Source organism: Oncorhynchus keta, chromosome 16, assembly GCF_023373465.1.
Source record: "Oncorhynchus keta strain PuntledgeMale-10-30-2019 chromosome 16, Oket_V2, whole genome shotgun sequence".
Lineage (NCBI taxonomy): Eukaryota > Metazoa > Chordata > Actinopteri > Salmoniformes > Salmonidae > Oncorhynchus > Oncorhynchus keta.
In genome coordinates, this window is record NC_068436.1 from 3,679,664 (window position 1) to 3,693,728 (window position 14,065).

At 40.7% G+C, this 14,065-nt stretch overlaps 1 protein-coding gene across 2 annotated transcripts in view; it reads right to left on the reverse strand.

Moving 5' to 3' along the window:
• Nucleotides 1-10,360: 10,360 nt before the first annotated feature.
• Nucleotides 10,361-14,065, reverse strand: part of si:dkey-37g12.1 (atrial natriuretic peptide receptor 1) — a 29,921-nt gene continuing 26,216 nt past the window's right edge. For both annotated transcript variants that reach the window (XM_052464415.1, XM_035789341.2), the window contains 3 exons: nucleotides 13,722-13,820; nucleotides 13,114-13,205; nucleotides 10,361-12,434 (listed from right to left, as the gene is read on the reverse strand). In XM_052464415.1, the coding sequence (XP_052320375.1) occupies nucleotides 12,387-12,434; nucleotides 13,114-13,205; nucleotides 13,722-13,820 (239 nt within the window). In that variant the 3' untranslated portion in view covers nucleotides 10,361-12,386. The remainder of the gene's footprint in view (nucleotides 12,435-13,113; nucleotides 13,206-13,721; nucleotides 13,821-14,065) is intronic.

The following is a 14,065-nucleotide window of genomic DNA, read 5'->3' on the forward strand; positions in this document are numbered from 1 at the left end:
GAAATGACAAATGAACGATGTTGGCAAATCTTATTCGAAACAATCAAACAGCGAGACACATCCCAGTAAATATGCTCACACTGGCATGATGTAATGCGCCTTTGCTATTTAATAGGAATTATTCATTATTTTTTTTATACAACTTAATTAAATACATAAATTCAGTGGGTCATTTTTCGCAACAACTAAGAGCGTCAAAGCGCGAGGCACAACTTCTCTTCTGTTTTGGTGCCATGTCTACCACGGTATGAACAGCATGAAGCGAGCCCATGCACATGGACAAATACACGCACAGAGAGCGAAGTCTTGAATCTCACTCATCTCAATATCTGCAGTGCTGCTTGTGGCAAAGTCATTTTGCTGAGTCTACCTTTAAGTTTCTCATATATATATATATATATTTTTTAAACCTTTATTTAACTAGGCAAGTCAATCAAGAACAAATTCTTATTTTCAATGATGGCCTAGGAACAGTGGGTTAACTGCCTGTTCAGGACAGAACGACAGATTTGTACCTTGTCAGCTCAGGGATTTGAACTTGCAACCTCTCGGTTGCTAGTCCTCCACTCTAACCATATGCACTTAAGTTTTTTTTAAGTAAGATGACTTCATCATGGGCAGTGTACAAGAATTTTAAAAATGTATCCGTCACACAACAGAACACTTAAACTGGAACGACACTCTCAAAAAGAACTGTGTTCAAACCACCCCCACCAATTATTCTAAAGAGTCCCCGCCTTTAGCTGGGCTTGGTGTGGGCTAGCCCGTTGGGCTGGTGTGGGCTAGCCCCTGTTGGGCTGGTGTGGGCTAGCCCCTGTTGGGCTGGTGTGGGCTAGCCCCTGTTGGGCTGGTGTGGGCTAGCCCGTTGGGCTGGTGTTGGATTGCAGGGGGCTAGCTCGAGCTGGGCTGGTGTGGACTTGGTGTGTGCTAGCCCATGCTCACCTTGCTCATCTACCCACATGGGGCCAATGGGGTCATGTTTGCTGGGATGATGCCTATGTGAGACTCGGAGGCGGCCATTTTGGAAAACTGTCAAGCACAATGCAAAAGAAAGCACTTTGTTTGACCTTCCCTGGGCTCCCTTTTCCCCAGTGGAACCTGCAAGAATATTCCCCTGTGGATACAGCTGTCATCAGTTCTGTTGGAATGGAACTGTCCAGCAGGAAACATAATCACACACTGTGACAGATAGACAGGCAGAACATTGTACACCTTTCAACTGAACCCTTTGAGTGGCCCATTTAACCATGGCACAAAGCAGTATACTCCTTTCTCTCCTGAACATAACTGATGCTTGCAGGGTGTTCTGGGGATTTCCTATCTGGCTGGTTGGCATACTAGCTTGTTAGTGGTCAAGTATGGTGTCCATATCAGAATAGCATCTGTCCAGAAACTGTTCTAATGTGTCCACTATACTCCTGAAAGGGGCTGATTGAAAGCAGGGTGAGCACTGCTTTGCTGTTGCAGTGATAATGTCTAATCTGCTAGGCATTATCATGCACAGTGAACATAATATTACTCAGATGGGCGTTTGGTACGCAACTCATCGAGTGACTACGGTAGGAAAGCAGCAGCTGGAGGTGTTCATTGTTTGGGAGACTAAAGCAGAGGAAGCATAGAGAAACGGTTCTGGTTCAGTAAGAATAGCTTTTTAATTAACACCAAAGGGACTGTAGTGCTGTAATGAGGGGAAAGGGAAGGGGGCCGAGTGAAGCAATATCCCCTGCTCCTGTCAGTCACACTGACATGTCAAAACAAAGGCCTTCGTCATCCTCATCATCTTTATCACGGTCACGATACTTGTGAATATTCTTGCCGCTACTACCATCATTATCATCAACAACACTGTCATTCATATTCTGGTCATCTTAGTCGTCATCGTTGTCATCATTCTCATGGGCAGAATTCACGCTTTTACGAGAGAGCAAAGAGCAGGAAGGAACACCATTCCTCTCATCTTATGACAGTTGACCTGATTCTATCAGATAGTTCTCACCTTTCCTTATTTATACTTAAAAACAAGCAACTCCACATAACCTACTTATATCGGCTCTGCAATGAAACAGAATCTAATCAAAGTTCTCGGCCTGACACAGAATGTCTTGTCTCAAATGTCAACATATTCCCTATATTGTGCACACATTTGACTAGGGCCCCACACCACTATAAAGAGTGTAGGGTGCCATTTACCATGCAGACAGACAATGTCTGTGGGACAATTAATGGGACAAGCAGTTCGATTTGGATTGTCCCAGACTCCACATTTTTCAGAGAGTTTAATCTCCACTAAACTCGATGTGTTGGCTCTTTCCAGTGCATGATGGGTTTTGGGGAGTTTTGGACATTGGTTCAATGGATCAAGGGCCACGATGGATCTCGGGTCGATGTGATTACAGAAATATGTTATGTTCTCCCAACTTCACAGACAGACAGACTCCACACAGTGCGCACACACACACACACACACCAACCCACACACAAACACCTTCAACACACAGTATGAGTACAAGCTAAAATAATAACTCTACCCAGTGCACATAGGGTTGCTTGTTGCTTCTGGTCTTCTAAGAAGGGGGCGTGTGAACAGACACAGACAGACAGAACACGGTGCCCACTACTGAGTGGTCAAGAGAGGAGGGCAGAACACATCAGAACACAGCAGCAGGGAATGTGTGTGGGTGTTTGTGCGTGTCTTTCTGTGAGGTTGGAAGAACGTGTGTGTGACAGAGAGAGAGAGAGAGAGCCTGTCTTCCTCAACAGGATCTCATACTTTCGATGTAATATGGATTGAACATCTATTTTTGACTCGTTCATTTTGTGTGGTTACAGGATAAGAACAGAAACTGAGTCATTGAACACTGGTCACCTTAATCATGTTTATACTGTATTCTAGTCATGGCTCATCCTATATAACTACTGCTGTACACCTTTTCTATTCAAATACTGTCCATACTGTCTAAACACACCATTATATACATATACACAAACAAATATATATATATATATATATATATATATATATATATATATATATATATATATATATATATAGTCTGCACTTAGATTCGTCTTGATTATAAACAACTCAAAGAGTTAAGTTTTACAGTAGGTATTGAATTCTGAGTGGTTAAAAGGTTAGGACTAATTACTTTGAAGTTTCAAGTATTCTCGCGGCTTGTGAACTGCGGCGGTATAGTGTTCTAAGCATCCTTCTTCGGCTCCGAACACCACGAGTTGAGTGCCGAAGAAGGCCTATATCGATGTCCTCAAGACCTTTCCAGACTCCAAAATCGCTGTCTATCTGTGGCGATCAGGCTGGTCTTCCTGTCTATCGAGTGTTGTGTCCATATATCTGCATCATTTGAGAATCGCTGCAGAGAGGATTTGATGCAACGTTGCTGACAACCACCAACATTAAACATTTACTTTCCATGACCAGAGGAGTGCAACACAGTTAGTCTATATAAAACCCATAATAGCATGAAGCTCAATAAAATCCATTGGAGTGGACGGCACATAGCTCCCCACTCTAATCGAGTTTGGATGTCCTCTATTTGTTTAGCTTCTACCTCTTATCTAATCATTACTAATGACTGACACTTGTCGTTTCCTTCTCATCCCTTTTAATCTATCCACACATTCAAAGCAGAGGGATTGTATGTTGGGATTGTTCATTAGGGTGCAGCATTTCAAAAGATTGTGCAACGGGAAAGACGTATCTTCCCATTTCAGCCGAGTTTCTTCTGTTTTGTGCCTTGTGAAAAAGACCTTGGAGTGGAGTTAGCCTATTGCACTTTGGAGTCATGTTATTTTTGTACGAGCCCTCCTATGGCATTATCTAAAGTAAGCAGATTCACTTCACTTTCTATTGGAAGTGAGGGGTTGCTCCAAATTGTCTAGCAGTATATTTATCATTACTGTAAATCCATCATTTATCATTTTGAGAGTATCACTTGATATCTTTGTCAGAAGGGTAGCATGTGAGTTTAGTAATAATTGCAAATTATTCATTCAAATGAATCCTAATTTGACTCCTGGCCGGTTTATATGAGTTTTATTACTTTCGGTGCCGACAGATTTATCACAGATTAAAAATGCTAGATGTTCACCAAGGGTCAATTCACATGTATGGCTGTGGATTGTGTATTTAATTGTGGAGATGTGGAAACTGATACTGATATAAACTGGGACTGGACTAAATTTACAATGTAGAAAATAATATTGTCACTGCTCAAAAACGGCATGTTATGCCACAGTGAGAAAAAGACAGGGAACCTAAGCAAGACAATGGCAAAGCACACATAACACAACATGTCTAACCAATGTGAAAAATAGTTTACTAAAGAGCGACCGATATTGTTATCAAACGTATAATAAAGCTGTAAACTGTAACTTTGCACATTCATCCAAATGTATTTGAATTTGCCGGATTTAACCAGCCGGCTAATTTTCATCTGCACTCAAAATTGAGTCAAATTATTCAAGATACCATATCTGTAGTCAATAGAGACGAATTCCAATTCATCCAACTCTTGATGTGAAAATGTTTTATCTACAAAAGAATAACACCTTTTTTTAAGAAAACAGGAAAAGTGTGAAAGCACATTAAGGAACGATAGTACTCACCTGTGATTGAGACAGTTGGTCGTCCGTCCTCATTTCACATCACAGGACAACGAGTCTGGTTCCTTTCTTATCGCTCATCTCTCATCGTGATGAAGGGACGAGGAGACGCGGAGGTGTGTATCGCTCTAATGAAAGGCACTAATCAAGGTAAACTAAGACAGTCCCCTGTCATCGTACACAAAAGGGTGGATGGGTAACAAAAAGGGAGGTGGTCTCGGGGAAAGGCAGGGTTGGGCATTGTGATGCTAATACTGACACTTGTCTCTCACTTTCATCCCTCTGTTAAAGACACCTTCGCTACATCCATGACTCTATCAGCTTGATTCTACCAGAGGATAGGAACGACTCACATACTGTGCAAGACTACTACCCACAAGACTATATTAGCCCGCAGAGATAAAGCCAAGGCATTAACTCTGGGAGCCAATGCAAGTCTTCAGGTCTCAGGCAAGGTTACTCTTCACTTGAGTGTGGTTCCAAACCACCCTGTTACATGAGCATAAGTGCATAGTGGGTGACTACCTGAGCATCTGATAGGTACCTACCATCCCTACTGTCCTCCAACCACTAGACAATGGCTGTGTTCCAAATAGCATCCTAATATCTATATAGTGCACTACCTTTGACTACGGCCCGGGTCAAAAGCAGTGCATAATTTAGGGAATAGGGTGCCTTTGGTACGCACCCTGGCTCTCACGCTCTTCTTTCATCTGCCCAGTAATGCATTAAAGTGGAGCCAATTTCCCCACCCCTATTCTACATACCTGGGTTCTCCAGCTCAGCCAGGGATGGGGACCACTTTCTGTCTCAAGTGTAGCATGGCGGATGTATTTCTATTAATTAACCATGCTGGGAGTTTTTTAATTAAGCAGGGATAAAAAGGCCTTGTTCGCTTGCCCAACTAGTGTTTTTTCAGACCAGTCATTCATATGTGTAATGTGAGTGTTTCCGTCCGCAGCAGAGAGGAGAGGAAAGGTGAGGAAGAGAGGAGCGACGGTCGGCGGGCACATCTGTTGCTTTTGAAAAGGAAGGACGTGGTTGGATTCTCGGGCGATTTGTTATGCTCACTCAAGGGGGTTTAATTGGCCTGGCTGTTTAATCGAGAACATGATCACGCATACTATTATAGGAAGAGGCAGCATGAGGGTTATGGTGGGGCAGAATATGTTTTAATGTTGTCAATGTGCAACTGATGTAACAGAGGCGAGTCGGTGGAGTAAACCATGCTCAAGTAACCATATCTTGCTTTGGCTAAAAGACTTATATGCTCTATTGTTTATTTGTGTCCCTCAAGATGGGTCCTTTCTCACAACAATGGCACCTAATTGTTTCTGTGAGTCCCAGAAAAAACACTCACGGCCAATGACAAAATCCTCTCAACCCTTATCCCCAAACAACTGCCCCAAAAGTACCTCTAAATGTTAAAGGGCTATCAGTTGTCTGCCACAAGAGATTGATGGCTTACAGTGGAGTTGGATGGCTCGCTCCAGACCTGCGATCAAATAGTATCTGTTTTCTTCTAAACACTTTCAATATTTGATTGAAACTGCCTAGAGTGCAGGATGGGAAGGGACTTTCAATCAAACTCTCATGAAAGAAAACAATTACAATTTGAATCCAGGTCTAATTGTCTCTGACTGTTATTCTGGGCAGGGCCAGGTCACTGTGACCCAGACTAACAAATTGAATTGTTTTAAGACGGTCATACCAAGGATCATTTAGATATTTGAATTTGAATTAAGGTATCAAAAATATATATATAAAAAAATTATTGGATGAAAAATGTAATTTGGCATTTCTGTTATTCGCCAATAGAAACACATTGAATAACAGATTCACTATGCCATGACTCTCGCTCCTGGGTGAGGATCAAAGATAGCCCCCTCCCTCTCACTCTGCCACCAGAGAGGAAGAGGGGGAGTGGGGCCGGTTCTTTGACTTCAACGACCGGTAGTAAACTTTCTCTCTCTTGCACTGCAGTATGGATAAGTCAAAAATCCTTTTTATGTAGAGAGAGACTATTGCCAAAATCTCAAACCTCAAAAGATTGGACATGGGAGCATTAGTTTTCAAATCCAAACATCTGTATCCTCACCAACCATTCCAAAAAATAAATCCTGTCAAAAGTTTGTTTTGTGATATCATTACGACGGTATAACTAAATAACTGTAACTCTACAACTGTATACATCCCAGATATCTGATTTACATCTAAATGTTGTAAAAATTGTGATTAAATATTAAATTTGTGTGAACATTAAATGGGATTTTAGCCTTCTAGAGCATAATTGTTTTTCATGTAAGCTTTTGCCCAGTCAGTGACAACGTGATGGAACCGTCTTTCAAGGTGAGTGCATAAAACGACTGCTAACAAAATTTTCATTAGAACAGAAAGCATGGAGCGGTGGCTACACGTTGAAATGGTTTAAAACTACTAGACCAGAAAGTGTGGAGTGGTGGCTACACGTTAAAATTGTTTCAAACATCAAAACCAGTATATGTGCAGTGTGAGCTGAATACGTTGAAATGCGTTTAAAACTACCAGACCAGAAAATGGTAAGACTCAAACTCTCGAGTGAAGAAGATAAAGACTACATCGGAACCTTCAGTCTGCAGCTGTTTACCGCGTGTGTACCTTTGAAGGATCTAGTGTAATGAACTACTACAACTGAGGACATTGTGACCTCTGGTGGACAACCAGAGACTTACATCGAACTACTCACCATAGACGGACGAGTGGTTTCAACAGAGAGATGACAAAGGAATACAAGAGTAAATGTGTGTTGCATTTCTTTTCGAATGGGTGGTATTTCATGTTCCTTTTTCATGAGCATAGCTTCCACATGTACAGTGAGGGGGGAAAAGTATTTGATCCCCTTGCTGATTTTGTACGTTTGCCCACTGACAAAGTAATGATCCGTCTCTAATTTTAATGGTGGGTTTATTTGAACAGTGAGAGACAGAATAACACAGAAAAATCCAGAAAAATGTATGTCTAAAATGTTATAAATTGATTTGCATTTTAATGAGGGAAATAAGTATGAATGGCATCGACATATTCTTGAGTTAATTCGAGAAATGGTAACACATTGTACAAACTTTTTCGGTGGTGCCCCAAGTTACTAATGAGTTAATTGTTACATTATTAATTGAATCAGGTAATACTTAAACATAGTTCATTGATTTGATAAAATAGCCATTGTCACATTAATCACATCACGACAACTACATGGAACAACAGATAATTCCCCCCAAAAATCTAAATGAAGTTTGCTCTGGAGTGTCTGTCCAATATCTGAGAGATATGAGAAATATAAAGATGATTTATCTCATTATTTTAGGCACTAAACTATCTCCATACATGCTTTCATATTTTTTTTTACTGGTATTGGAACCTTCAGACGAGTCATGTGAGGGTTGTGGAGAACACCATCATGTTCGTGAGCGTCTCAGACTGACTCCGAAAGAGGGGTCATATTTGCGTGTAGCCCAAACCGCTCGGACGCTACAGACAAAAGTTGGCAGAAGAGGCTGCACCGACTTCATACGAGTCTTTTGAGGCTTGTCAAACCCATCTCAGCCCTGTGCATAATTATACTTTCATATCCTATTTCACTGCTATTGCTATGGAGACCAATTCAATATTCATGAGTTTGTATATTAGGGATCAATTCATTCACCTCATCTGCGTTCCTTTAACGAAGTCGGGATGCTTTCAAATAAGACATGTGTGTGTATTAAAACGCAATCTTTTAATACAGTGCTGCATGCAGACTAAGCCGCAGTCGTTCCTTTGATACACTTCCATAATATCCAATCATACAAAATGTGACACATTTCCTAACTGCTAAAGGTCTGCCATGTACTTATTATTAATAGTTTTATTGGGGCTGTGTCCCAAATGGCACCCTATTCACTACATGGTGCACTACTTTTGACCAGAGCCCTATGGATATGTAGGGAATAATGTGCCATTTCGGAAGCACTAGATGTACTGTGCCACCCGACACCTAATGCGTATGAAATGTCAACTCCACAGACTAAAAACCTGTATTGAATCAAGGATAGCAGAAGACTGGTCCTCGTCTCTAAACAACAATAGCTGGTGCAATAATGTTCCCTATTAACATACTGTATATATTCTGAAGAACACACATCAAAAAACACACATTAAAGGGGGGTAAAAGTTTACTAAAGGTTCATGTTAAATAAAACATTTATCAAAAATATTTTTGGGAACTGCTTAATAAAGGTTTGAGACCTGACCAGACTCGACCGTAACAGTAGACAAGAAAGAAAACTGTCCAAGTGGGCCACCTTTAAATAGTCACACTGAGGGTGAACGTAGTGCTTTAACAAATACAAAGCCTGGCATTTTAGATCAATAAAAGAACCTTAAACTATGACACACTAGGATCACCTTTTCAATGGACAATCTTCAAGCATGCAGAGCAACCTTTAAAGCCATCCGTTATGAGTCATTTTTGTAAGGGTTTTAACCTTTATCTGTCTCTCTTTTGTCCCTCCTCCCTCACTAAAAGGTGCACCCCTTGGGGTACCCAGGACCGAGTTTTGGAAACGCTGACTTAGGAGTTTAGTTGCATCAGTAGGACTATGTCTGTGTTCCAAACGGCACTATATTCCCTATATAGTGCACTACTTTTGATTCCTTACATAGTGCTTACAATTTATAGGCTGAGGTAATAGGGTGCCATTTGGAAAGCGGCCCATTTCAGGGAAGGCAATCACAGGAAGGAGGACCAGGAAGTTAAAGTTTATGAGTCATTTTCCCTTTAGAAATGGTCTATGGACGTCACATAGTAGCTTTCATGATCTTAACTTGCCATAGTATTCAATGTAGCATCCGGCTGCTATCCAAAACGCAAGCCAAATCTAGTGTACAACTGAACAGTGAATGCCATTTCTAATTGTTGTTTTCCCTGTATGCACTCTCTAACTACTGGCAAGCTCAAAACCTCCCGGCTGATCAGTTTACATTTCTCCTTGATCTTCTTTAATAAATTGATTCATTTTGTTGTCAGTTACTCGTTTCCTGGGAAATCACGAGTCTTGAAAGGTGATGCATGGTCAGATGAAACCCCGTTGACAGAAACCAAAATAACATGGGACAGGACCAAAGTCCTTTATTCTGTTTTGCCGCATAGAAACCAGCAGCGAAGGCCAAGAGAGAAGAATGTTGCATCAAACAAAGTTCATTTCAACAACTGTAATTTGAAGCAACATTAAGATCCAATCTTCAAAGCCATTTCAAGGCGATAATTAAGAGACTGCACTCACCAGAGCTTTTAGCGGTGGCCCTAATAATCAAGCTGGTCCTAGGTAGGTACTTGATAGAAGAGTAGGGGAGTGAGTGTGCGTGTGTGTGTGTGTGTGTGTGTGTGTGTGCTTGTGTGGTCAATGGCCTGAATGGCCTGTTATTGTCAAGTCTAATTTAGTCCTAACGATTGAGCTCTCCTTAAACGATCTGCCACTGAGTCAAAACAATGATAAACAATGTTTCCCATTCAAATGTGCTGACACAGGCTGCACCCGTTTAGGAAGTGAACTAAGCTGAACTAGCTTATCTCTCTGGTACAGAGTGAAATGACCATTATCACTGCTCAATAGAAGAGCTTCATTAGTTGCGTAAACTATTCAAATTGGTCCATAACAAAGAAATGTTGTGAGAAATGTAGTGGATCACATAGAGTCTCACACATCAATCATTTGTGAAAAAATATATATATATATTTTTTTTTATATATATATTTTTTTATATAACACTATATATATATAGTGATTTTTTTTTGTGATTACATAAGATTTGAAAAAGATATACTGTGTATAAAATAATGTTGAAATATATAACAACTCTAGTGAATAGAGCTGGCTCTTTAAAGGTGAAGCAATAAATAAGAAGCCATACAAAAACCATAAAAAGGTAGAGAAAATGCTGTACATTACACAACATCCAAGAGTCGGAATGGTGATAGCGTTGACATTACGTCTGTTTTTCAAAGAAGCATTTGCTCAGTGATCCTTGACAATGCACTCAAACTACAGATTGCAACCACAAAAAAATGTATGGAAATAAGCTGCAGTACATACAAACACAGTCGAAGTCGGGAGTTTACATACACCTTAGCCAAATACATTTAAACTCAGTTTTTCACAATTCCTGACATTTAATTCAAGTTAAAATTCCCTGTTTAGGTTCACCATTTTATTTTAAGAATGTGAAATGTCAGAATAATAGTAGAGAGAATGATTTATTTCAGCTTTTATTTCTTTCATCACATTCCCAGTGGGTCAGAAGTTTGCATACACTCAATTGCTTAACTTGGGTCAAACGTTTCAGGTAACCTTCCACAAGCTTCCTACAATAAGTTGGGTGAATTTTGGCCCATTCCTCCTGACAGAGCTGGTGTAACTGAGTCAGGTTTGTAGGCCTCCTTGCTCACACACCCCTTTTCAGTTCTACCCACATATTTTCTATAGGATTGAGGTCAGTGCTTTGTGATGGCCAATCCAATACCTTGAATTTCCACAACTTTGGAAGTATGCTTGGGGTCATTGTCCATGTGGAAGACCCATTTTCGACCAAGCTTTAACTTCCTGACTGATGTCTGGAGATGTTGCTTCAATATATCCACATCATTTTCCTTCGTCATTGTGCCATTTATTTTGTGAAGTGCACCAGTCCCTCCTGCAACAAAGCACCCCCAAAAAATGATGCTTCCACCCCCGTGATTCACGGTTGGGATAGTGTTCTTCGGCTTGCAAGCCTCCCTCTTTTTTCTCCAAACATGATGATGCTCATTATGGCCAAACAGTTCTAATTTTGTTTCATCAGACCAGAGGACATTTCTCCAAAAAGTGCAATCTTTGTCCCCATGTGCAGTTGCAAACCGTAGTCTGGCTTTTTTATGGAGGTTTTGGAGCAGTGGCTTCTTCCTTGCTGAGCGGCCTTTCAGGTTATGTCGATATAGGACTTGTATTACTGAGGAAATAGATACTTTTGTACCTGTTACCTCCAGCATCTTCACAAGGTCCTTTCTGTTGTTCTGGGATTGACTTGCAGTTTTCGCACCAAAGTACGTTCATATCTAGGAGGCAGAACGCGTCTCCTTCCTGAGCGGTATGACGGCTGCTTGGTCCCATGGTGTTTATACTTGCGTACTATTGTTTGTACAGATGAATGTGGTACCTTCAGGCGTTTGGAAATTGCTCCCAAGGATGAACCAGACTTGTGGAGGTCTACAATTTTTTTCTGAGGTCTTGGCTGATTTCTTTGATTTTCCCATGATGTCAAGCAGAGGCACTGAGTTTGAAGGTAGGCCTTGAAATACATCCACAGGTACACCTCCAATTGACTCAAATTGGCCTATCAGAAGCTTCTAAAGTCATGACATAATTTTCTGGAATTTTACAATCTGTTCAAATGCACAGTCAACTTAGTCTATGTAAACGTCTGACCCACTGGAATTGTGATACAGTGAATTATAAGTGAAATAATCTGTTTGTGAACATTTGTTGGAAAAATGACTTGTGTCATGCACAAAGTAGATGTCCTAACCGACTTGACAAAACTACAGTTTGTTAACAAGACATTTGTGGAATGGTTGAAAAACGAGTTTTAATGACTCCAACCTAAGTGTACGGTAACTTCCGACATCAACTGTATATCAGATTTTTATTTTTAAGATTTGATCTTTACTCCTGAGAGACGGACCAAATCAAATTACTGAAAACATAACATTTTCATTGGTCTTCTCCCAAAAGCCAGAATGTCCTCACAAGCCCCTTCCCCTGCAATAAAACAAAGAGAGGGAACATTTTTAGTGGACAAACTTTGAAATTGCCTTCAATATAAAAATCTGTCAAAAGCAGCCAAACTTATTTTTATCCCATGCCCCAGCTGTGGCCAATCAACTAAAATGGCCGCTACTTCACAAACATGTTGCATGCTTTGTATGCATCCTCCTTAATAGATACAAATTAGAGGAGATAGGGGTCATACAAAAAGCAGTAACCCATTTGTTTAATTTGGATTTATCTTCTTCTCCATCTACAGAATGATCTGCAAAGTCCTAGCGGAATTGGTCTACTTGTATATGCTTTGTTAGCCTGAACCAGTGCATATACCTAAAGCCATCTCACCAAGCTATAGGGGAAACATATTTGTATCAGGTTATTACATCAGAGTTTTTAGAATCGTTTCCCCTCACTTGGACACGACCCCTGGTTATATCACTAATGATATAAGATAAGGTACGATAAGATGTACTTTAATGTCCATTAACTCACAGGAAATGTGTCTTTATGCTCACAAGTCACAACCTAAAAAGACAACCCATTCTTTTTGAAACCATGATTTCATTTCGCTGATGTCAGAGATGGTGGTTTAGAGGTAGGCCTAAGAGCAGGATGTTGTGGGTGTGTAGGTGAAGAGTGTCCCTCTATGATATTTATGTGTGAGCTCCTGTACCTTCATGTGGATGTCTCCTCTCAGCTCACAGCGGAATGTCCTAAATGTGTCCAGGAGAGCTTTAGTGGAGCTGCTCACATGGATCTTCAATGCTGAAGAGGACAATAAAACACTTTCACAAACACTGACGATGACCTTACAGCCAAAATGTTTGTTTTACTCTTGTCACCTTTGAAATGAATAAATATCATCAAATAGCCACTCTCTTTTTGGAGTGCCGACCCTCTACACGGAATGTTAGGTTTTGATTTTGGCAAAAGCACCAATTCGGGAATGCAGTGGTTTCAAGAACCTTTGAGAACAGCAGAGACATAATGAATCCTGAAGAGAATGGTTGGTGGTAGTAGGAGTGCTTCTTACTGTAGCATACAGGGTTCATTATCAGAGTATTAGGAAGGGTGCACTTTGGATGAAAGGCAATAAAATAAAAATGATATTCCTTTTTTGGCAATAAAATATATATATTTCATTCGAGGCAGTGAAGGCACTCCAGCTTTAACTCCTAAAAGCCTCTATTTTGTATGTGATTTGCATATTTTCCTTGTAGACCTTTTGAATGAAGGGAGACATTTTTTGATAGTTATAAGAAAGTCATGCTGTGAGCTTACGTGAGCCGTGCGACTCCATCCGCGAGGCAGTGTTAACTGTGTCTCCGAACAAACAGAACCGGGGCATCTTCAGTCCCACTACACCAGCCACACATGGACCTGAGAGACAGATTTTTAAAGGCCAAAACAGGGTGTGCTGGCGAACAGTTCGAAGCGGTTGGCTGTCCTATCGCCTCTGACCACAAAACAACATTTCCTGTTCATTTCCCAACGATTCTACATGATGAAATCGCCACACTTCATCAAAAACCCAGCAGATGATCTACTGCGGATGGCCGACGTTCGTTAGGGTGTTTCTTATCCTTAAGACTACAGCTTATCTTAGTTTAGGATGTGATTTGTAC